The sequence below is a fragment of the Piliocolobus tephrosceles genome, chromosome 6, assembly GCF_002776525.5.
Source record: "Piliocolobus tephrosceles isolate RC106 chromosome 6, ASM277652v3, whole genome shotgun sequence".
NCBI classification, from domain to species: domain Eukaryota; kingdom Metazoa; phylum Chordata; class Mammalia; order Primates; family Cercopithecidae; genus Piliocolobus; species Piliocolobus tephrosceles.
The window spans coordinates 124,171,372-124,195,288 of NC_045439.1; the positions used below are offsets into that span (position 1 = coordinate 124,171,372).

Sequence of the window (23,917 nt, forward strand, 5' to 3'; positions counted from 1 at the left end):
CAATTTTATGGCTACAAAATGTTTTATTAGAAAGGTGTAAAAACTTTATTTGACCATTTAGCTTACCAATATCACTTGATTTTAATGTATAAACTCTCCAATACAGTTGTATTTTTTATCCTGTCTTTCCCAGGATAAAAATCTTTGTTAAGTACTGAGAAATAAAGTAATTGATCAAATCAGTGAACACACTTTGAAATCTGTGGCTAACATTTCCCGGTAGTTAGACCAATGAACATGGCTACCAGAACTTGAATCATCAGCTTCATCTGGGCTTGGGGAATATAACTGCAGTCAGAAGAGTGAAAAAGAGACCATGCCTAAATCTCTTCATGGGTCACTTCCAGTTTCATCTAAACTCCTCATTTTAAAAAGAGCTCTCTGCACTCAGTTCTCTGGAAAGGTGGTTACCGCATGCATAATCTTTATGCTATGTTGGACTGCATTGCATTGAAGCAGATGAATTCTACAGAGGTGACTCTTCAGGAGTTGGTCGTAAACTTCTTTTAAGTTTTGTGTACATAATGAAAAATGTTTAATTTTCAAATCTTCCACAATACAATTGAGCTAAAACCTTAAAGAAACTGCTTGGAAACCTCTGCTACCACCCAAACAGGGGTCCCAAACTCTCGGCGGAGGGGAATCGGTAACCTTCTGTGGCCTGTTAGGAACCTGGCCGCAGAGCAGGAAGTGAGCGGCAGGTGAGCATTATTGCCTGAGATTCGCCTCCTGTGAGATCAGCAGCAGCATTAGATTCTCACAGGAGCCCGAACCCTATTGTGAACTGCGCATGCGAGGAATCCATGCTGCTCGCTCCTTATGAGAATCTAATGCCTGATGATCTGAGGTAAACAGTTTCCCTCATGGTTAGGGGGATCCCTAAACCATCCCCCACCCTGCTCCGTGGAAAAATTGTCTTCAACAAAACTGGTCCCTGGTGCCAAAAATGTTGGGGACCACTGTACTGAAAGATGAACTCAGACTTTTTATGTAAATATCTGTATCACAATTTGTTAAAATCCACCGATTCTTCCTAAGACAATTCGAATTCTTTGAGACACCTGTGTAGAAGAAAACCGGTAGTTAAGTTTTAGGAAATAAAACTGCTAAACTCTTCCAGGTCTTAACAGAGTGAATTTCTACATGCATTCCTACTGCCATAGGGAGGAGTTGCTCGATATCCTCACAGACATTGTGACTTTGGCTTTCTCTGGCTCCTGCTCTTTGGGGAGAGTAGGATGATCTGCTCCTGAAGACCCAGGGCAAGATTTGGAGACAGGCAGCAGGTGCTTGGGGAGCACTGTGCCCTGCGCAGAAGTAAGTTCCTATATCTGTAGTCTGGGTGGCTGTGATGTGCAGGGAGCTGTTCTTTTTTGCTTCTCCAAACTGAAATGTCAGTCTTTTCTGCTTCTTCACTTCTCCATTCTTCACTAACATTATCAAAAAAACGGGATGTTCCCCAGGCCTTTGCTTATACCACTGTATATTGCTTAAAGTAGTTGAGGAATTGCAGTACGTGGTGAAGTCCTCTCCTTCTTGTACATGCTGGTACTGAGGAATTTGCATTATTTGTTGTCCATTCACCTCTGTTTAGAAAGACAATGGGAAGCATCACATAAAATCAGAGTAGATATTTAGTCCCTGAGCTACACGGGTCTCTCTCACTTCTCTTTTCTTTTTTTCCTTTCTGTCCATGTTTCCCTTCCCATCTCCCTCAACCTTTATTCTTTCTGTCTCTTTCTCTGTTTCTCTCCCTTTCTCTTAATTCTTGTTTTTCAAACAGAAAGTCCATTCCCTGCCTGTAGATACTTCTCTATCCTGTTGGATTTATTCTCTGGAAGCAGTCAGGGACATCTCAAACTCACGTGACAACTGCATCCATAAGACCAACACTGATGTGATGAGTAGCATCTCCCTCTCCTTCCTCTTCATCCAACTGCTCCTAAATGGGTTGCCTGGCATAAACTTCTTCCAGATCAATAGAAATAGTTGCAGTCTATTTTGGAAAGCAGATGTGTGCATTTTGGAAAGAAAGGGGAGGTGACTGCAAGTTAAGAAAACCAATCAGACTATTTTGCCCACCCACTTCAGAGGACAGTCTATGTTTGCCGATGCTGCCCCCTTGTGGCTGGACTCAAACATTGCTCGTTTGACAACATTATTTTATTAATAAAGTTGCTTTGTAATTTAGGTGGTATGTATGTGTGTCAAGGATTGGAAGGAAAGAGCTTACTGATAGTGACATTGTTCAAGGAGAAATAACTTGCCTCTTAAAATGGAGTCTGTGATTTAAAACTAGGGCATCCAAAGAAAAGAGAAAGTTCCATTTTGTCACTTCCATCGTCATTAAGAATCAGCTTGTGCCATTTAGCACGTGCTTGTAAGTGCGCTAATGGGACATATTAGGTCACAGACACTTTAATAAATGTGGGAGACACTTGTGATTTATTGTTAGACAACCCATTACCTCAAAACAGGAGATAAGAAATACATATTTCTCTTTTGTCACCCAGATTTCCCTGGTAAACTATCCAATTTAGAAATCGTATCTACCACCCCATTGTGTTACTTTTACATATGCCAGCAGTGATGAGGGAAGACATTAATATAATTATAAAAAAGTCTTATGTAACAGATAATCAATTTCTATAGGAAGGCTTCCATAAACAAAACACTTGGATAAAGTAGCTTTCTGTTCTGATCTGGCTGATAAACATCTACAGTGTGTGGTGGAAAAGGTTGGAAGATAAAAACAGAAAGTAACTTAAAAAAGCTGCAGGCTCCCACAGAACTTCAGCCACACTTATTGCCCTGTTTATACCTGTATAACTACTGATTAATTATCTGAGTTAGCCTTTTTGTACCTTGAAGGTGTGAACTTTATCATATTCAAGAAATGCACTGTCTTATGTGGTAGCTACAAACCACATGAGGATACTTAAATTTAAATTAAATAAAATTTAAAATTTAATTTATCATGCACACTAGCCACATTTCAAGTGCTGAGTATTCATATTTGGCTAGTGTCTATGCAGATGCAGAACATTTTTGCTATCTTTGAAAATTCTATTGGACAGTACTGCTCTAGAATGTAGGGTCTATGAAAACAATGAATTTTGTCTCTTTGGTTTGCTGATGGATCACTAGTACAAACCTGATATGTGGTAAGCCCTCAATAAGTATTTGTCTATTATTCACCAACATGTCCTACTCTGATAGCTGATAAATTGTGGATACTCCAGTGTTCGTTAAATGACAAAAAAAAAATGTGTTTGTATATATATTGTGTCACAGTTCAAACTCAAAATGTTCCAAAAAATATTAAAATATTTGAACCATATTCAATACCATATTCAAATGGTATTGGTTGACCATGTGCCCTTCTATAAAACAATCAAGGTTTTGTTGTAGCTATTTAGAAATAGTATCTTTAGGAGATACTAGTTTCCTAAGGTTGTTGTAGCCAACAAACTTGGTGACTTGACAAAAATTTATTTTCTTTACAGCCCTACAGGCTAGAAGTCTGAAATTAAGGTGTCAGCAGGGCCGTGCTCCCTCTGAATGCTCTAGGGGAGAATACTTCCTCATCTCTTCCAGCCTCCGGTGGCTCCAGGCATCCCTTGGATGTGGCTGCATAACTGCAACCTCTACTGCTGTCTTTAGATGGCCTTCTCATCTGTGTGTTTCCTTTTTTTCTTTTTTTCTGAAACAGAGTCTCACTCTGTTACCCAGGCTGGAGTGCAGTGGCTCACTGCAACCTCCGCTTCCCGGTTTCAAGCGATTCTCCTGCCTCAGCCTCCTGAGTAGCTGTGATTACAGGTGCGCACCACCATGCCTGGCTAATTTTTGTATTTTCAGTAAAGACAGAGTTTCACCATGTTGGCCAGGCAAGTCTCAAACTCCTGACCTCAGGTGATTCGCCCATCTCGGCCTCCCAAAGTGCTGTGATTACAGGCATGAACCAACATGCCCGGCCTCATCTGTGCGTTTCTTAAAAGAACAGTTGTCATTGGATTTAGGGTCTACCTGAATAATCCAGGGTGATCTTATCTTAATATTCTTAACTCAACTACATTTGCAAAGACCCTTTTTCAAATAAGCCCACATTCACTATTTCTAGGGATTAGGACATGGACGTATCTTCTGTCATCATTCAACCCACTGCAAGAAATCTAATGTCTTTAAAGTGTTGCCATGTAAATGTATTAATGGCGGAAATCTCAACATTTTGTGTAGGGTAAAAAGTGAATCAAAATCTGAATTACTGCATGAAATGGAAACAGACCAAGAAGCAGTTTTAGGATGTGCTGAAAAATGACAAATCTCGTGAATTAAGATAAATTTTTGAAATGCGTGCCACTGGGATGCTTTTTTCTTCCTTATGAATACTGGATTTAGATCTCAAAATGAAGACAAAGTTAACAATTTTAAGGCAATAAGGACTCCTTCTCCATTCAAGAAGAGCAAGGAGTGTGGAAGGAGCACCTATGTGGGCTTTAGAAATCCTCTTCTCTTCATCCAGGGCAACAGCACTGGTGCAGTTTACGTAGGAGGTATAAACCGAGACAGAGGAATCTCGCCCAGGTCAAACTTGCCCTTTCCCAACTAGCAGCATGGCCTCTCTTGTAGCCTCTCTTTAGGTCTTATGGTTGGAAGTGGAAATTTACTAAAGGAAGAGAAGGGAAGCTGGCCGTGCACTGGTTCAAGGAGTAAAAGAAATCTCTGCACTTTTAGACGGAATCTCTGCATTTCCTTGTAGGAAACGTTTCCATTGAATATAAACATCTGATAGCTCTCAGTGGCAAATATTTTTGTCAAAACAATTGTAAGAGAGGATCAGATTTAAAAATATTTATAATAATATGTTACAAGTGTTATTCTATGAATTCTCAGATAAAAAATTAAAATTGCTGCCTGAATTGGGCCATAAAAGGTGAGTAGACCTGTGTGCATATTACAATGGGAAAAATATATTCTGGGAAAAGAGGACAGATTTAGGAAAGCCCTTAATATTCACATAAAGGGTTAGAATTTAAATATGCATATATAATATATATGAAATATATATTATGTAAAAATATATTACATATATGAGAGAAAGATAGAAGATTAAAATAGAAGGTAAATAGGATTCTGTAGATGGCCTTGTATTTTTTTTTTTTTTTTGAGACAGAGTCTTGCTCTGTCACCCAGGCTGAAGTGCAATGGCATGATCTCAACTCACTGCAAGCTCCACCTCCTAGGTTCAAGCAATTCTCTTGTCTCAGCCTCTCCAGTAGCTGGGATTACAGGAGCATGCCACCACACCTGGCTACTTTTTGTATTTTTAGTAGAGACAGGGTTTCACCATGTTGGTCAGGCTGGTCTCGATCTCCTGACCTCAGGTGATCCGCCTGCCTCGGCCTCACAAAGTGCTGGGATTACAGATATGAGCCACCATGCCTGGCCAGCCTTGTATGTTTTAGTATAGAGTTTCAACTTTACAACTTCTAATGGTTCCTCATTACCCACAGGGAGGCAGGAAATGATCTTATTAGATACATTTTATAATGACTCTAGTTGCCATGTAGAAGTTAGATTCAAAGAGTTGAGACTAGAGGCAGGAAGACAATTAGGAAGTCATTGCAATCATCCAAGTGAGAGATGCTGAATGCCTGAATTAGGAAAGCAGTAAGTAATAGAGAAATAAAGAAACAGATATGAGCAGTATTTGGAAGTTCAAATTGATATGACCTTGATAACTACTGGATTATCAAGGTCATGTGTTATGCTTCATTAGCTCTCTGATACCTATCTGGCATAGGAATATGTTTACTTAGTTAGCTCTTGTGGGAGTTAGTATCCAAAGATGCCCCCAAAATCCTGCTTCTGATATTCATGCCCTTGTGTAGTTCCCTGCTATGTCGAGTCTGGGCTGGCTCCATGACTCAATTTTAATTATATTTACAGAGGCCCCTTTTCCAAGTAACGTCACATTCATGGTTCTTATGTGTGCATGAGAATGCAGTAGAAATAATATTGTGGCAGTTCTGGCCTAAACACTAAAAATGCCTGGCACCTTCCACTTTTGTAATATTGGAAGCCCTGAGCCACCAGGTAAGTTGGACCCTAGAGAGATCTTGAGGACAGACCACATGCAGAGGCCATGTGTAATGAAAGCCCTGAGAATAGTCGGGATGAGAGATGAACCCAGCCTTCCACATTCCCACCAAAGCTCCAGGTATGGCAGTGAGCTCCAGGGGTTCTAGTCAGGTAAGTCCCCAGAGGACCCTAGCTGCAGTCAACATCACAAGAAGCAGAATTATCATGAGATAGTAAAATGGCACTTGCCTAAGTGAGTTGCAGAATAGTTTGTTATTCAGCAAGCCACAAAAGCTCTGGAGTCCAATGAAAAATAGTCTTTTTGAGAACTTGTGAGAAATCAACAATAAAAATGTACGCTTCCTCTGTCTGATTTCTGCTAGCCTGTAATAGCTTGACCTGAAACATCTGCCTGTTTCACCAGACTTCTTTTCAAAAGCCATCCTTGTGCTTCTGCACTGGCACAGAAGACCTGGTGGCAATGACCAGAGCTAACAAGAGCTCTGTGCTACCACAGCACAGGAGCACGTGGCTGATTGCTCAGGTTGGGGCTCTGCAATCAACAGAGATCTGTGTCTCTCATTTAACATGATTTTTATATTTCACTCACTCTTCTCATTCCACGTGGCTAAACTAACAAAATTTACAAGAACATGCCTGTCTGTGTCTATAAATAATCAGAATTTAACACATTATTTTCAGTTGCAGATCAGTCTTAGAATCCAAAGAGACTGAAAACTTTGGTCCATATTTATTTGGTTACATACAGCTTTCATACAGATAGGGATATTTTTGTAAGGACCGTGCACTACAGATTTACATTTTTCTTGATCGTGTGTGTGGGAAGATCTCTATCTCATCATGGCTTAAGGCAGGCAGAGTTCTCAAGGAAGTTGGAGTCATAGGCTGATTTCAAGCAGCGTCATTCCACACTGAAGTGTGGTATGAATGTAATTAATTTCTATGTGTGCTTTGACATGCAGGATACGGTGAGGCATTGTGTTGCAGGCACACACAAATGAGTCAGACGTTCATCTTTTATTTTACCCAAGCCTTTTGATTCTATCCATTTAGAGTTGGTTCAAGCCTCAAGATCATTGCTGGAAATATTAGAAATTCTTCCATTGATCTTTATGCCAATAAATGGAGAGCTGGTTTGAGAATTTGACTACCAGCTGGAACAGTGATCAGTCTTCTTCTGTGTAGTTCTTCTCCACCAACACTAGTGTACAATGAACCATAGCTTCTCTGCACTCAGTCCTGTGCTATAACCGTCCGATTCCATATATGTTCAAATAGTATTACAAATTTAGCCACTTCCAATCTGATAGTCAAATAGATTCATTACCACCTTGTGAATAAATTTTGAAAAAAATATTTCTCTCTATGTATATATATATCTAAAAGGGTCCAGTCTGAAAGATTTGTATACACTCCATTACTATTCTTAAAATGTATTGGCTTTTTTCCTAAATATGTGATAATAACAATAATGAGATTTTTAAAAAACATAAATCCACAAAAGAGAGAGAAATTGCAATAGCAGCATAATTTGGGAAACCGGACAGGAACTGGATAAATAATTATTAATGTAGATGTTTAGAGAAAGTTGCAATTCTAGTTTTTGGATGAGGAAGCCCAGAAATAAGTTACTTCATCTTAATAAGTTACTTCATCCCCAAGAAAGCTTGGAATTATATGCCTCTAGAGTACCAATGGGACCTTAAACTGGTGGGTTGTTTGAAAACCTGCAAAAGGAGCAGAGCACCAAACACTCAGCCTGCTTAATACACCTGGAAGTTACAAATGAAGAGACTTCGATAATAGAGTTCAGTTAGTCTTCCAATATCACAATCGTGGTACAAGCTGGGGGATAGAACACGTTAATAGTGAAAGTCCTTCATCAGTGCTCCTTTATAATATTATGAGTGATATTTAAAAATGAAAATAGCCACAGTTGAGAAGAAATAAAAATACAAATGTTCATGTAGGGGGAAAGTTGAACTAAAGCAAAACCAAAATCCCCAATGGATTAAAGGAGGCAGCATCACCTGTTCTGGTATTAAACATGCATATTTCCATGCCAGGTGTGTGAGGAAGGGGCATGCCGACATGCTCCATTTGTGCTGTGATAAAATATAATAGAAGAATTAGTTTTCAGGACATAGCAACAATGAGGGGATAAATATTACTGTTATTTACCCAGATCATTTTAGATAGATTTGAGTAACTGTTGGGTTCTTTCAGAATCATGCCAAAAGAGCAGGCAATGGATCTTACTCCATGATGTGGTTAATGTGTTATTGGGAGCTGGGGTTAGTATTGTTTAGTAACAGCCCAGTTACCAGGTCATGTGTTATGCTTCATTACCACTCTGACATCTGTCTGTCATAAGGAATATGTTTACTTAATTAGCTCTTGTGGTGGTTAGCTATGATCACTAGTGTGCTTAGTTTTCCATGTTAGCATAATCCTCCTGAAAGCAAAAACTGTAATTCAATGGATTTGTCTTTTCCATCCTACTCATGGTTCTTTGTCAATGCTGGTAATAGTGCAACACCAGACACAGGTTTGCGTATGGGCTGCAGGTGCCTGAACAGCACTGTACAAAGGCACAGAGGTATGTGGCTGAGTCTTCAGGCTGGGATCCTTTGATGTACAAATAGCTGTAACCCTCCTTGGTATTAAGAGTGACACTTATTCGTCCTTTCTTCTTTTCATCCCCATTTAAAGTCATTACAAACAAGGCCTTGGGGATTTTTGCAGTTTCCCATCTGTACCAGTGTAAGGCATAAAAATTGCTGGAAGGGAAGCTGCAGGTGAAGTTGGTGCTGTCTCCCTCCTGAACACTCAGTGACTGGGGACTTTGTTCCACGTTCAGTAGGCTGCTCACGCCTGTTTTATAAAAAAGAGTCAGACATAGAAATTGGTCTCTCTACAGAGTTTGCATTTTCTTCACACATCCCCCAAATAAAACCTAGAGTGTCTGACTGCATCCTTCTCTTTCCTCATCATCACCCCAGACTAAGAATGTCTCCTGTAACCCCTGGACTTACAGTCAAGATGAAGCCAGAGGATTAGTAATGGGGCTGCCAAAGGATTCTTCTCCATGTTTCCTGCTCACGTACCCTCAGCAGAAAAACGTTTTGCAGTCAAAATCTGTGGAAGTATTCAGCTTCAGAAAACAGGATTCTGCATCTGGTTGCCTAGCCAATCAGAGACCAGCTCCTATAAATGTCCTTGAAACACTCTGCCCTATTTTCAGTTTCCTGTGGCTCACAAAGAGGGGTCGAAGCAACTACTTTCTTCAGGCCAACTTCATAAACTTTGAGGAAATCCCCCATGAGTCTGGAACACAAAGATAATTGACAACCTTTCAGAAGTGCGCTGCCTAACTGTGGACTGCTATTATTCAAATTTAGAGGGAGTTACAAGTGGGATGGCAATTTGTGGCAGGAAAAGCACTTTTCTTTGAATCTTCAAACATTAAAAAACAACTTTTGAATCCCCCTCAATTATTCTAAACGACTTTTTTCTTTATGTACATTATTTAATAAGAAAGTCACGCAATAGAGACATTACTGTTTCCAATTTACAAACAAAAAATAACACAAAGCTCAAGGAGATTAAATAATTCACTCAAGGAGATTGAATAATTCACTCAAGGAGATTGAATAATTCACTCAAGGTCAATTACCTAAGTGGCATACTAAGAATTAGAACATATATCTGTCTAGCTCTAGACTTTATAATATTTGGAATCTGATATGCCACCTACATTTGTGATGCACCATGAATGTTTTACATGTTAGATATGTTCTAAAAATAATGGAAGTCTAATTTGTGGATATTCTTTATAATGGCTAAAAAACGAGAACAACCCAAATGTCCATCAGCTGGTGAATGAATAAGCAAAATGCAGCATATCCATACAAGATATGAATGATATTCGACAACAAAAATAAATCAAGAATAAATAAAATAAGCAAAAATGAAATAAATAAAATAAAACATCTAACATATGCTACAACACAGATGAGTCTCAAAAATACTGTTTTAAGAAAAAGAAGCCAGACACAAAAGATTACATATTGACTGATTCCATTTATATGAAATGTTCAGAAAAGGAACATTATCTATAAAGACATAAGCTGGTTGCCTGGGGCCAGGGTTGGGTTAGAGATTAACTATAGTTTGGCATGAGGGATCTTTCCAGAGTGTTGAAAAGTATTTACAAATAGATTATGGTAATAGTTTCATAAATCAGTTATTAATTAAAAATCATTGAACCATACATTCAAAATGGATGAATTTATGGAATGTAAACATACTCCAATAAACTTGTTTAAAAGTAAATAAGAATTATGCTGTCTTGCTTCCGTCACAGTCCAGATATAATGTTAGTTTGATTCAATATACATGTATTTTTTAAACGGTAATTTTTGTGCTTTGAATTTTCCTAGGAGCTCTGAGGAATTAAAAATTACAAAGCTATAGCCTCATCTAGGGGAGAGGAAAAGAAAGAAAAAATAATTACAAAGCAACATTCCCTGTTCGCTGTGAGCCCGAAATGTAATTGGAGAAATAAGACACATCCAAGGGAAATTGAAAGTATAAGAGAGCATTAATTAATGTTTTCAGAATATAAATTCAACCTCTAGGTATTTTGTGTATGAAGTGCCTTTAAAACCTTTCCAGTGAACAACTGAAATAAGCAAAGGAAACAGCATGGGGTTTGTACTAATATCAGGGGATAGCACTTTCCACATATATTTAAATCATATTCTAAAAAATTAGAACAGGATTAGAAAGTATCTCAATGGTTAACTTCTAGCTTTCCTTCTCAGGAAAGGAGATAAAGGTATGGGTAGTAAAGGAAATCCTGGAAGCCTCAATAATGACTCCTAGTTCAGAAGCATGAGGACTAGAGTTAGGGATGGCTGCTAGACAAAAAAGCCATTCTTTTTTTTTTTTTTTAATTATACTTTAAGTTCTGGGGTACATGTGCAGAATGTGCAGTTTTGTTACACAGGTATACACATGCCCTGGTGGTTTGCTGCACCCGTCAACCTGTCACTTACATTAGGTATTTCTCCTAATGTTATCCCTCCCCTAGTCCCCCACCCCCCGACAGACCCCAGTGTGCGATGTTCCCCTTCCTGTGTCCATGTGTTCTCATTGTTCAACTCCCACTTATGAGTGAGAACATGCAGTGTTTGGTTTTTCTGGTCTTGTGATAGTTTGCTGAGAATGATGGTTTCAAGCTTCATTCATGTCCCTGCCGAGGACATAAACTCATCCTTTTTTATGGCTGCATAGTATTCCATGGTGTATATGTGCCACATTTTCTTAATTCATTCTCTCACTGATGGACATTTGGGTTGGTTCCAAGTCTTTGCTGTAGACAAACAAGACATTCTAATCAAGGTTGTTTCTTCTCCAGATCACAGCGTTCGGATAACTTCATCTTAGGAGAGTGAAGGCATGGTCACAATCACTCAGAAAGCCTACATGCTGTGGAGCTCATTTCTGGGGAGAATACTGATCCACTGATAAATTCACCCACAAGTTGGAGGAGCAGTGTCCAGACCAAGAAGGACATATCTTTAACAGCAGCGAGAATTCGTCTATCTATAATAGTAGGACAGACTCCTACAAGGTATAGCCACACATTTGATCTGAAGTAAAGGCCAAGCCTGTTGGCAACTAAATACGGCCTTACAGGGAAAGTAAACAATGAGATTCTCTTTCTGGAAGAGTGCATGATCCTAGTTTCCTTCCTCCCCACTTTGGCCGCAGGACAGCTCAACTAGTAATATCAATCTTTATCATTCTTAACAGCCTAATATATCAAGGGAGGATTCTAAATGCACTCACCCTGATAGTAAAGGGAAACAAGGTCAATTTGCTTTCTCTGTTTTGAGCAAATAGTAGGCCTGTATATCTACTCTTATGCAAAGAGTGTGTGCGTGTGCACAGAATTTTTTAAAACATAAAAATATATACATATACATGAGTCCTCTGAAAAACTTTTGCAACATAAAAGATAAGATGCACGCACTACAGAGAAAAATGCCTCAAAATTTTTTCCACCTCATCTCCCTAGTGAGGGATTTATAGATAAAATTTTTAGTAAGATTATTTATTAATTCCCCCGAAGTGTAAAAAATCAACCAATGTAGATAAACCAAAGCTAGTATTCAACTATTTAGCACTTACATATTTAAATATTACATTAAGAAAGTTATGGGATAGAAATCTTGACAATTCTGGATAAATAACACAAAGATAAATTCAGCTTAAACTTGTATTTAATATTTGCATTGCACGGACTCTGGACATAATTTTACCTTTTGTGCATTCATTCAACAAACATATATTGACTGTGTCTCCTGTGTGCTAGGCATTGTTTCAGGCATGGAGAACATGGTAGTGAAGAGATAGAAAAGGGGCTAGAGTGCAGTGAGAAGAAATTAAATAAATGAGTTTTTATAAAATAAGATAATTCTATACAGTGATAAGCTCTATAAAGACAGTATAACACTGTAATGAGTTGGAGAGTTATTCTTGGGTTGAGAAAAGGTATCTGCTCAAATAAGGTATGGAGGGAAGGCTCAACTCTGACACTGTGTGATGCTAGGCAAGACATTTAATCTCTCTCATATTCAATTTCCTTTTCTATAAGTAACCAGTAGCTTTTTGTTGGTACTGGGCTAAGCATTGGCATTTGTCATTTTATTTATTTCTGAAAATAACCCTTTGTAGTAGGTACTATCAATATCCACATTGTAGGGATAAGGAAATTGAAGCATTAAAGTTATTAAGTAATTTGCTTAAGATAATTCAACCAATGAGTGGTAGGTCCAGAAATCCAATCCAAGCCTGTGTCATGGTTATGCCATTACATTATAAGTAATGGAAAAAAAAGAAATTACTTTTACACCAACTGAATAATCATCTAGTTCAATAACTTCTGTATCTTAGGCACTCAACCAGATGCATTCAATATAGAAAACACTGGGGGGTTGCGAGGCACCATCTGAAATTGCAGTGCAGTCTATCTACAAGATAAAACTCAGTATTTTTCCGAGGGGCATTTTGCAATTTGCATAGCGTATTTTATGTACTATAATAAATATCCATGTTCTATCACATTTCTTACTGTTAGCGGGAAATCAGTCGCATTATGATGCTGTATTGGGAGGTTGGGAGGCATATGATAACATGGAGAGTATGTTATACAGTGTTCCCTACAATGGCTTATTTTTATCCATCATTGACTCTTGTTCTCACTTCTTAGGATATTTCTATACTACAGTAAGGGACAGAGCAGTAGACAAACTCTCACTTCATAGAGAAAATCTTCCCACCTTGTGCAATAATGCCAATCTTTGTTTCCAAGGTATTCTATTAGCCCCAAACCAGCCCATATATTATATTTGACACTTTGAAATCAATCACCCTCACATATTCAGGGAAAAAGATTTTTAAAATGAAGTAAAAAAAAAATCACAGCCAGTCCTGCTGAATCCTGTCTCACATGATCACTACAATGGGAGGGTTACTGACATTGGTTCAGAAATGTTAGCTCCTGTTGCAACCAGGCTTCACCACAGCTTAGCCCATGAACACTGGAGGGCAGCAGGGAGGCCAGTGTAAACCTCACCAAACAGTTTAGTGGGAACACCAGGTGGCAGTGCTTCAGAACTTGGTGCTTTAGTTCTCAACACGTGGACTATGCTAGAGCCTGATTCTCAAAGAAGGAAAATATAATAGAAAGATTTCGATAAAGGCTTCACAAGGTGGTGACTTTTGCGTAAAGACGTAGAGGAGTTCAGAGGTACGCCATGAAGTCTGGTGGGGGTATAGCATTGCAGGCATAGTGGGCAAAGGCCTTGATAGGGAAGCCCGCTTGGAGTGTTTAAGGAATAGTATCTCATCTTTCCCTCTACCGTCTTGTGTTTCACAGCACACTACTGTAGAAGAGACTCACTGATACATTCAGCACTCTTAAATGCTTAGTCGATGATTTCTTCCATCTATTGATCCTGAGGCAATTTGTGCCCAGGTTTGGCATCTTGTCATCCTCACTGAGAAAGCCAATGCTGCTACTTTGGAGCTGTTTGCTTCTCCATAGTCCAAACTTTGCTTTTTAGGAGCCCTTTAAGATGTTACACCCTGCTTGACTTTAGTTAGAGATGCTTTTCAAAGTTAGGGAAAGTTGTGTCTCATTTCCCACATATGAAAAACTGGAACCTATCTCGTAGGGTGTACGATGCTTAAATTAGGTAATGAATTTGAAATGTATAAATAGTGCCTGACATATAGTATGGCCAATGAATATCAACTTTCTTCTTTCCTAGTAAAACCTGCTTTTCCTTCAGTGTTCCAGTCTGGAACCTGTTACTGCTTTTTCTTCTTCCATTGAACATGGTTCAATGATGGGAGTGTTAAAAGAAAAACTTTAGACGAATTAAATTTTACAGAGTTTAATTGAGGAAAGAATGATCAGAGATTCAGGCAGCCCCCCAACCAGATCGGAACAGATTCAGAGAGACTCTGGCACTGCCACATGGTCAAAGAATATTTATGGACAGAAAAAGTAAAGTGACTTATAGAAAAAGGAAGTGAGGTACAGAAACAGATGGATTGGTTAAAGCTTGGCATTTGCCTTATTTGAATGTGATTTGAACAGTTGGCCACCTATGGCCAAAACTTAGGGATTTGTAGAGAGTAGACTGTAGCCTGTTTACGCATCCTGTTAGGTTACAGGGCACTGTGTATGGAGAAACCTTTGCCCTGAGCTTAAAATAAGTCAGGAGGCAGCTTTAGGCTAAACTTAATTTAACAGAAGTTTCTAGAAAACCTACTTGGCCATCTCTTCCCCTGGGAGTAGTCACTATTTTTCATTATCCTCTCGTGATCATTTCCTCCCGGCTACATTAATACAATTGGGGTGCTGGAGGGGCACAGGAGGATCACTCAGTGGGTTTCATCTGCATTTTCCTAATGAGTAATTATATTAAGTGCTTTTTTATGTATGCTTGTTACTATTAGATATCATATTTCTGAAGTGTCTCTTCAAGTTTTGGCCATTTGTATTGTTTTATCATTGCTTATTGACTTGTACAAGTTTTTTACGTATTCTGCATTTGAATCTTTTTCAGAAATATGTCAATGTAACTATAATTTCCCAATCTGTGCACTGACTTTCCACCTTCTTAACAATGATTTTTGACAAAGGGTTTAAAAATTAGACTTTTATGTTCATGGGAAGCTAGCTAGAAAGGTTTTTTTGTTTGTTTTATAAGTACTTTAAAAATACTTTTTCCTCTTTAGCTTATGTCAATTTTGATGAGAATTCAGCAAGCATTCTTAAAGACGTTTCCCAGAACATGATATATCAACTTTCTTTGGCTGCTGGCAAGTTTTGCTTTGTTTTATTCCACTTAGACATTCCGAATATGGACTTTCCTTCCACATCTGCAGTGCTTCGGGCAAAACCACAGTGGTGGACTTAGAGAATTCCTTACTCAACTTTATGGCATTCTGTGTAGCATTGCTCCTGACCAAGGAGCCTGTTTTACAGAAAGTCAAGTGTACCAGTGAGTTGAGGTGCTTGCTGAAAACAAACAGATTATGAAATGGGTAATGGAAGAGGTAGTTATGGAAATCAGCTATAACCATGAGACCATTTGTGGATAAAAAAGACTATACTGCTATAAACATTTCCTTTTCATTGTGATATGAAAATATTAAAATACATGTTAACCATTTTTTACTCTCCTCCCATTTGCCTATACATAATAGTGAAGATATGTTAATAAGTTAATCACATATCTTGTTAAATCTCAGAAGCTAAACTACAGGGTATCAATTGGAGAGTGTGACTCAGCTGGAAGAGGAAAGACCATTACCCAAAGATGAATAAATAAACTTTGTATTCTCTTTGAGGTAGAGGGTTAGGGTATTTGTGGTTGAGTGAAGAATAGTGGCATCATATTGGCAGGAAACGTGCTTTTTAAAATTATCTTTATTTGAAAGCTAAGTGTTATTAAAAGAGGTGCATACGGATGTCAAGTTTACAAGGTAGGGGTATTGAGGTAACTTCGTACTGTCTCATCATAACTACCTGGAAATATATTTCTAAGAAAATCCTTCCCTATATTATTCTCTATTAAGTTGAAAAAAATTGTACAAGACAGGTGCCAGGCTCCAGGAATGGTGGCAACTCACACATGTTGCTACTGATCTGCTAACTCATCTTATTGTTGATTCACAATTCCCCCACTGCCCCGAGGTCTCCTCTTTCAGCTTCTCTTTTTCTTGGGCCAAGTACCCAGGGAGCAAGATAGCAAATAACACCATTTCTTCTGAAGGTCACCAACATTATCAGATTGAAGGAGGTAAGAGATAGACAAGTTTTAGTTCATCCTTGTGGGTTCCACCTGTCACCACAGGTTCCAAAACGTCTTTACAAATCAGTTTTTACATGCTCTTGTCCACATTCAACTCTCCTTCCCAAATGTGAGTCTAGCTGACCTAGAGTAAATTCAGGCTCAATACTAGATGCAAAGACAATAGCTTTGCATAAGAGTAAGAGCAGATTATGGCATTGTGTCACATAGAAATCTGGCATGCTTATCATGACTTTATTTTACAAATAAAAAACATGCCCAGCCACAGAATTTAACAAGTGAGACTGAATACTCTGGATCAGTAGGATAGAAATGTTTTATCAGGACAATTTTAGGACACATGATCTAAGAAGTACTATTCTACTTGTGAAGGCAATAGGAATGAATATCCTGATCCTCTTCAGCCTAGTAAATAAAACTCAATGTCAGATTTTGAAAATATTACATTTTATTCCTGTTATAATTTCATAAAAACATAAACAACTAAGTAACTTCTGAGAATCACCAGCTCCAGCAATTGCATGAGGTCTAATCCTTATAATTAATCTTATTCTACATCTTTCATGATGGTTCTGCTTCCCTGATTGTACCCTAATTGACATAAAGCCTAAGAGGAAAGGGCTAAGGAAATGATTTTTATTATGATTCAAGATAACTAGACCCATATTTCTGCTATGAGCATCGTTAAATGAAACTGCCACTTTAAGTTATTATGTGGAAATCTTTCCAACTTTAGACAACTTCACACATTTTCCGTATGATCTATTTTAAGTAAAAATTTAAGTATTAGAAGAAAGTCGCTCTGAACACCTGTTTCCAAATGAGATAGAAGGAGGTTTTACTTAGAATTAAATCATCTGATCCAGACCACAGATTAAATCCACAGACCACAGTCACTACCCTCTCTTGCCTGAGATCTGCAGGTGTGCATTTCAAATTGGCTCCTGTAGCAAAGGATACGGAGTAGAGGGTTCTCTTTTCTAGCCCTAGGGTTTTTGTTTTGCTTTTACTATCACTTCAAACACCGTGAGTTCCCAGAGAGCGCAGAAGTACGTTGCTGAGCCTTCTAGCTGTAAGGCTGAAATGGTTAAGGTGATGGAGCTAGCTGCTGTCTCCAAGTTGACAGAATAGCGACCATTTTTTGCATTCTGTTCAGAAGAACCCTGGCGAATAAGGAAAATCATCTCTTTGCTGGGAAGTTGCTTGTACCAAAAAATATAATATGACCACGAATTTGTTTCATACTGGCAGTTCAAGGTGACTGCTCTTTCCACTGGCGTGGATACTGATGACTGGGCTTGAGTAACCTTCTGGGCCACACTGAATCCTGTGGGGAAAAAATCAGAAAACAGAGCTGATCCTTTGATATAGTGAATACAATATCATAAGAACTAGACTAATTTAGGACCCAGAGACAAACCAAACTAAAATCATAGTATGCTCGCTTTTTTCCAATTTCTCCTTTCCTCCTCAAATCCATGAGAAACACCACATGTCTGTTTGTAATCCTTTCATCCTTAACATTTTAACCCACATTTGGAGCCATCCATACCAGAGTAGCTGAAGGCCACAAATATGCACAGCAAGCTGGAGAACAGCATGTGGCATGTAGCTCTCTGCACAAATGTGAGTTGTGCTGCCTGAAGCTCAAAGTTCAGTACTTACAAGGGCCCTGTGGTGTGTATACGTAGTTCCTGAGTTCTGATGCTATCTCCCCAAACAGGAAATTGAGTCTCATGTTCATAGACTACACGGCTATGCACAAATGAGGAAAAATGTCTGGTTCACCCTGAATCTTCACTTTGTCTAGTTGTCTTTCCCTAGTCATTAGGATACACAGAACCTAGAAAACAGATATAAGAAAAGCAATTTTTATTGAGGGTTGTAGCTGAGGGGAACTGCAGTTGAAGCAGTTGACATACATTGATATTATTCATTTAGCATATATTTACTTTTTGTCATCAGAAACGAATTAAATTTAAAAGAAAAATACTCAGATATTTGACTTTCTCTGTGAAAGGCAGTCCTATTCTAAAGAATTATTTCATCTCTTTCTTCCTCCTCACTGAGTTCTAGGGCCCTAGTTAAGTTCTGTAATAAGTAAAGCTATTTCAAAATCAAATGATAAAAATAAGTCCTTCTTGACTTTCAGAAGCTGCTCAGTCATTTATGTTTTTATGAACTTATAATAGGAATAAAACGTAATCATTTCAAAATCTGACACTAAGTTTTATTTACTAGACTGAGGAGAATCAGGATATTCAGTCCTGTTGCCTTCACAAGTAGAATTGTATTGCTTAGATCATGTGTCCTAGAATTGTCCTGATATCACATTTTCTATCCCACTGATCCAAAGTACTCAGTCTCACTTGTTACATTCTGTGGCTGGGCATTTTTTAAAATTTTAATGATAAGCATAAGATATTGTTTGTCATGATAAGCATACAAGATCTCTCTGTGATACAATGCTATAATATACTCCCACAGAACGTGTTATCTGAAGGTTGCAAGAACTTTGTGCATGTCAATACCACAGAAGTTGGTGGCTGTTGGTGAATTTTTTATATGCTGTTATATGATTGTATGGAATTTAGATGTTAATCTTCCATGTGATTTCATTGTCTTTTTTAAAATTTTAAACTGAAAAAATTTTATTTTAGAGTTGGGATCTCTCTCTGTCACCCAGACTGAAGTGCAGTGGCAGGATCATAACTCATTGCAGCCTGGAACTCCTAGGCTTAAGTAATCTTGTCACTTCAGCCTCTCAAATGGCTAGGACTTCAGTTGTGAGCTACCAGGACTGGCTAATTTTTTATTTTATTTTGTAGAGATGGAGTCTCTCTGCATTGCCCAGACTGGTCTCAAACTCCTGGCCTCAAGTGATCTTATCTTGGCTTCCCGAAGTCCTGGGATTTTATGTGTGAACCCAGCCCCTAGTTTTACTGTCTTAATGGATGAATTAATATAAAGGGACCAAGAGATAGCTAAGTAAGAAAGTGCAGACAAGGTCTCTAAAACATTTCCAGTTCTTTTATAAAGGTCAAAATAGCATATCACTGAATGGTGCAGGGAAGAGTTTCTCATTGTTTGAGACATCTACTCCTCTGTCCATTTCACCTCTGAGTGCTGACAGGTAGCCATGCTCTGGTTTGCAATTATTTGCACTTCAGTAGATGGAGATCATTAATACCCACAGTAGACTGGGAACCAGTATGATGGCAGGATTTCCCTCCTATTGAAATAGCCCTGCTCTGTACCCTGACAGTACAGGTGCAGTACCCCTCAGTTCTGTATAGAAGCTGCCTCTGAAATGTGGTTTCTGGGTGGGTCAAGTGTTAATGTGCTGTGATAACCCCTCGGTTGGGAAATTGGTTCTATCCTAAACATTGTTTTGGCCTTTCTTATAATTCAATTAACAAATGACAAAGGATTATATCTGGTAAAGGACATGCATGAAACAATGTTGAAGGAATTCTTAAAAGGAGATTAATCATTTAAAATTTCCAAGTTTAGGAAACTGATCTGTGATAAATCTGAGGGGCTTATCTGAAACCAATTTATTATGAATCATGGCTTTGATTGCAAATATTCATTCATGTTTTGATTGTTCACTTGCTATCAACCTGAGTCTAAGGTGAAGCTGCTCACGAATCCTTGGCTTCGACACAGGAGACAAACCAGAAGTCATCACCTCCCGTCCTTCCTACTTACGCATCAAACCAAGGGAACTGGTAACTTCACAATGGCAAAACATCAACTCAGACAAATGAGATTTAAAAAAAAGACTCCCAAGTTCCATATTTTCTCGAGTTGTGTATTCTAGTGTCAATAGTAGCAGCGAAGGCCTATTATTTCTACTGTAACTATGCTTACTTTTATTAGAAGTTCTAGGATGGGAGAATCCATAGGCACTCTGAATTCAAATCTTTAGCCATGCTGTTGTCATGAATGCATGTGTACTTTTTGGTGCAATTCTATAACTTTTAATAGTTATCAGGAAGACAAAGCCTCTCACAGAATGCTGCTTTATCAGTAAAAATATTCAAAACTATTAATAGTATAAATTTTCATAATAAAAATATTTCCCTCTTTGGACATTGAAAGAATGAAGATTCTTTTCCACTTTATGCTGGAACTTCATCTGATAAAGCAGTCTATGTCAAAGCACCAAATTCCAAAAGCTGTGTTTTTGTTGGACTGCCCCATAAAGAAATCCCAATGGGAATAACTGAGTTATTCTATGGCAAACTTTCCTCAGACTCTTCCTGGTTCTTTGTAGAAATCCCCAAACTCACATCTGTAAGAAGCCACAGAATCACTGTTGAGACTCCCAGCTCTTCCCAATTCTTCCTCTCTCGCATATACTTGACAACAGCCCTCCTCTTGCTGACCACGAATTCCAACCTAGGCACTGTATTCTACTTTATTCTTGAATATTTCAGTCCAATGAAAGGCACTCTAATCAGACATAAATACTATTCCAATTTCTTCTTCAATTTTTCAAACTGCTAGAAAAGGAAGTAAAATAAACTTTGAGAGCCCAGGGGAGTTAATATTCACAAAATGCTGACATTTTGTGGGCACATCTCCCATTGCTAAGAGGTAACTAATTGGATTTTTTTTCCACTTCCTCTTTTTATGTATTGAAAAAGTATGCATTGTGGTTCAGGAGAAAGAGTCTTGGGTTGTTTATTTCAGGTTGAACATCCTTTTATTCATAAATTAGAGATTTTTTCCAATTGAGTTTTTATTGCCATTTATGTGGCCTACCAGAAATACATCTGACAAAGTCGTAGGTAATGAAGGGGCTATTCTCCATTCTGTGGACTGGTGAAGATAGTAAAAACTGTGGTTGTTGTAAACCATTTAAAAATTATTTTTTAAATTTATGAAATAATTATCATGAGAAAAAGTACAGAAAATTATATAGCAGACACCTTTGTATTCAGCAATGAGAATAAACAGATAAATAGATAATGAATTTTGCTATGTTTTCTAAAAATATTCTCTCTCCCTCCACATTTCAGATTTTCTCAAACATTTCAGATAAAGCTAGAACAATAGTCCTTGTTCCTTTTACTCTTTCAAAGATAGTAATCACTCTTGGGAAGATTCCACGCATGTCTTTTAGAATTTAACCCTTACAGGCGCGGCGCGATGGCTCACGCCTGTAATCCCAGCACTTTGAGAGGCCGAGGTGGGCGAATCACGAGGTCAGGAAATCCAGACCATCCTGGCTAACACGGTGAAACCCTGTCTCTACTAAAAGTACAAAAAAAAAAAAAAAAAAAAAAAAAATTAGCTGGGCGTGGTCGCGGGTGCCTGTAGTCCCAGCTACTCCGGAGGCTGAGATAGGAGAATGGCGTGAATCCGGGAGAGGGAGCTTGCAGTAAGCCGAGATCGCGCCACTGCACTCCAGCCTGGGCGAAAGAGCGAGGCTCCGTCTCAAAAAAATTTATCCGTTACAGGTATGTATTACAAAACAATATACTGCATTATTTTGTATTTTGAGATTTCTTATTAATAGTGCCATGAAGTATGTATCATTCTGCTTTTACATCCAACATTTTATTTGTAAGATTTATCTAAGAAAATATGTATAGAACCACTTCTTTGCTTGTAATAGCTAATACTTCCATTGTATGACAAAACCACTATTTTTTCATTCCACTATTGATTATACTTATTTTTAAAGAGGGTTGCAGTGAGCATCCTTGTAAATGCCTCCTAGTTTACATATTGACTACCTTGAATGTAGATATCAGAAATTTGTATTGCTGGATTATTAGATATATGCCTATTCATAACTAGTTTAGGCAAATTGTTCTCCTAAGTTCTCTGTGTGGTGTTTTTCTTCATCTGGAAAAGTGTAATAGCTTCATCTCCATATATTCCTACCAATATTTAAAGTTATCAGACATTTTAGATTTTGTTGATCTAATAGAAATGAAACAATACTTTATTTTAATTTTATTTCCTTGAAGTTGATGTTTTACATTTTTAGTGGCCATTCCTATTTCTTCTTTTTGAATTGCCTTTTATATCCTTGTCTCTTCTTATTTTGGATGTTTTCTTATTTATCTGTAAGAGTTCCCCATCTAACCTTAATTTCTAAAATTGTACCGGTTATATTATTTACAGATGCATCCAGCGTGTGTCTTGCTTTTAATTTTGTAGTGGGTGCACCTGCAGGTTAAAAATTTCCCTTGTATTACTGAATCTTTAGTGATTTTCTTTTCCAATTATCAAATAATTTTAATGATTATAAATCTACTTAGTTTTTCTATTTCTTCTTGAGTTACTTTTGGTAGTATATGTTTTTCATTCAAATTATTTCCACTTTTGAAAGTTTTAAAATTTATTGGCTTAAATTGTACTTAACTTTTTCTAATTTTTTTTTTTTTTAGTTTCTACTTTATCTCCAGATGTGTCTCCTTTTTAATCTCTCCTATTATTGTATTTATTAGTCTCCTATTGTGGCCATAAGAAATTACCACAAATTCAGTGGCTTAAAACAACACAAATTTATTATTTTGCAATTCTGAAGGTTGTAAATCCAAAATCAGTTTCATTGGGCTAAAATCAAGGTACTAGCAGGTTTAAGTTCCTTCTGGTGGCTATGGGGGATAATCTGTCTTTTTTTTTTTTTTTTTTTTTTTGCCTTTTCCAACTTTGAGGCTGTCCTCATTCTCTCATCACATTGCTTTCTTTCATTCCGACTCTACTGCCTCCCTTTTATAGAGATGCTTGTGGTTACATTGGGTCTGCCTGGATAACCGAAACTAAATCTTCTCATTTCAACGTTCTTGAATTAATCACATATGTAAAGTTCCTTTTGCTATATGTTATTCGGTTAAATTGTATCCCCAGAAAATTCATATGTTGAAGTACTAATCTCTAGAAGCTTAGAATGTGACCTTTTTGGGAAATAGGGTTATTGCTGATGTCATTAGTTAAGTTGAAATGAGATCCTACTGGAGTAATGTGGGCCCTTAGTCCAGTAAGACTGGTGCCCTTATGAAAAGAATGTCACATGAAGAGACAGAGACACACACAGAGGAAAGACGATGGGAGGAGACACAGGGAGGACATGACCATCTCTAAGCTAAGGGATGCTTGTTACTATTAGATACTCAGAGCAAGGTCTGAAACAAATCTTCCCTAGCGCCCCAGAGGGAGCATGGCTCTGCAACACCTTGATTCTAGACTTTTGGCCACTAGAACCAGGAGACAGTAAATTTCTGTTGTTTTAAGCCATCCAGTCCATGGTACTTTGTTACTGCAGCCCTAGAAAACGAATACACCATGTAAAGCAGCATATTCATAGACTCTGGGGCTTATGACATGGACATCTTTAGGGGCCAGAATTCAGTGTACTGTATTCTTTAACTATTTTCTATTTTCCTTATTATCAACAT

At 38.0% G+C, this 23,917-nt stretch overlaps 6 gene segments (V, D, J or C); all 6 read right to left on the reverse strand.

Moving 5' to 3' along the window:
• The window catches only part of LOC111554715, a 367,088-nt gene extending 348,916 nt beyond the window's left edge, over positions 1-18,172 (reverse strand). The window contains 2 exon segments of the C gene segment in view: positions 17,531-17,826; positions 18,052-18,172. Coding sequence covers positions 17,531-17,826; positions 18,052-18,100 — 345 coding nt within the window.
• Positions 1-23,917, reverse strand: part of LOC111554712 — a 729,812-nt gene that overhangs the window by 432,792 nt on the left and 273,103 nt on the right.
• Positions 1-23,917, reverse strand: part of LOC111554720 — a 687,176-nt gene that overhangs the window by 406,490 nt on the left and 256,769 nt on the right.
• Positions 1-23,917, reverse strand: part of LOC111554726 — a 522,394-nt gene that overhangs the window by 405,167 nt on the left and 93,310 nt on the right.
• LOC111554718 overlaps positions 1-23,917 on the reverse strand; it is a 654,935-nt gene that overhangs the window by 401,524 nt on the left and 229,494 nt on the right.
• Positions 7,854-9,443, reverse strand: LOC111554722. The segment is given in 2 exon segments: positions 7,854-8,976; positions 9,138-9,443. Coding segments are annotated over 2 exon segments (414 nt in total).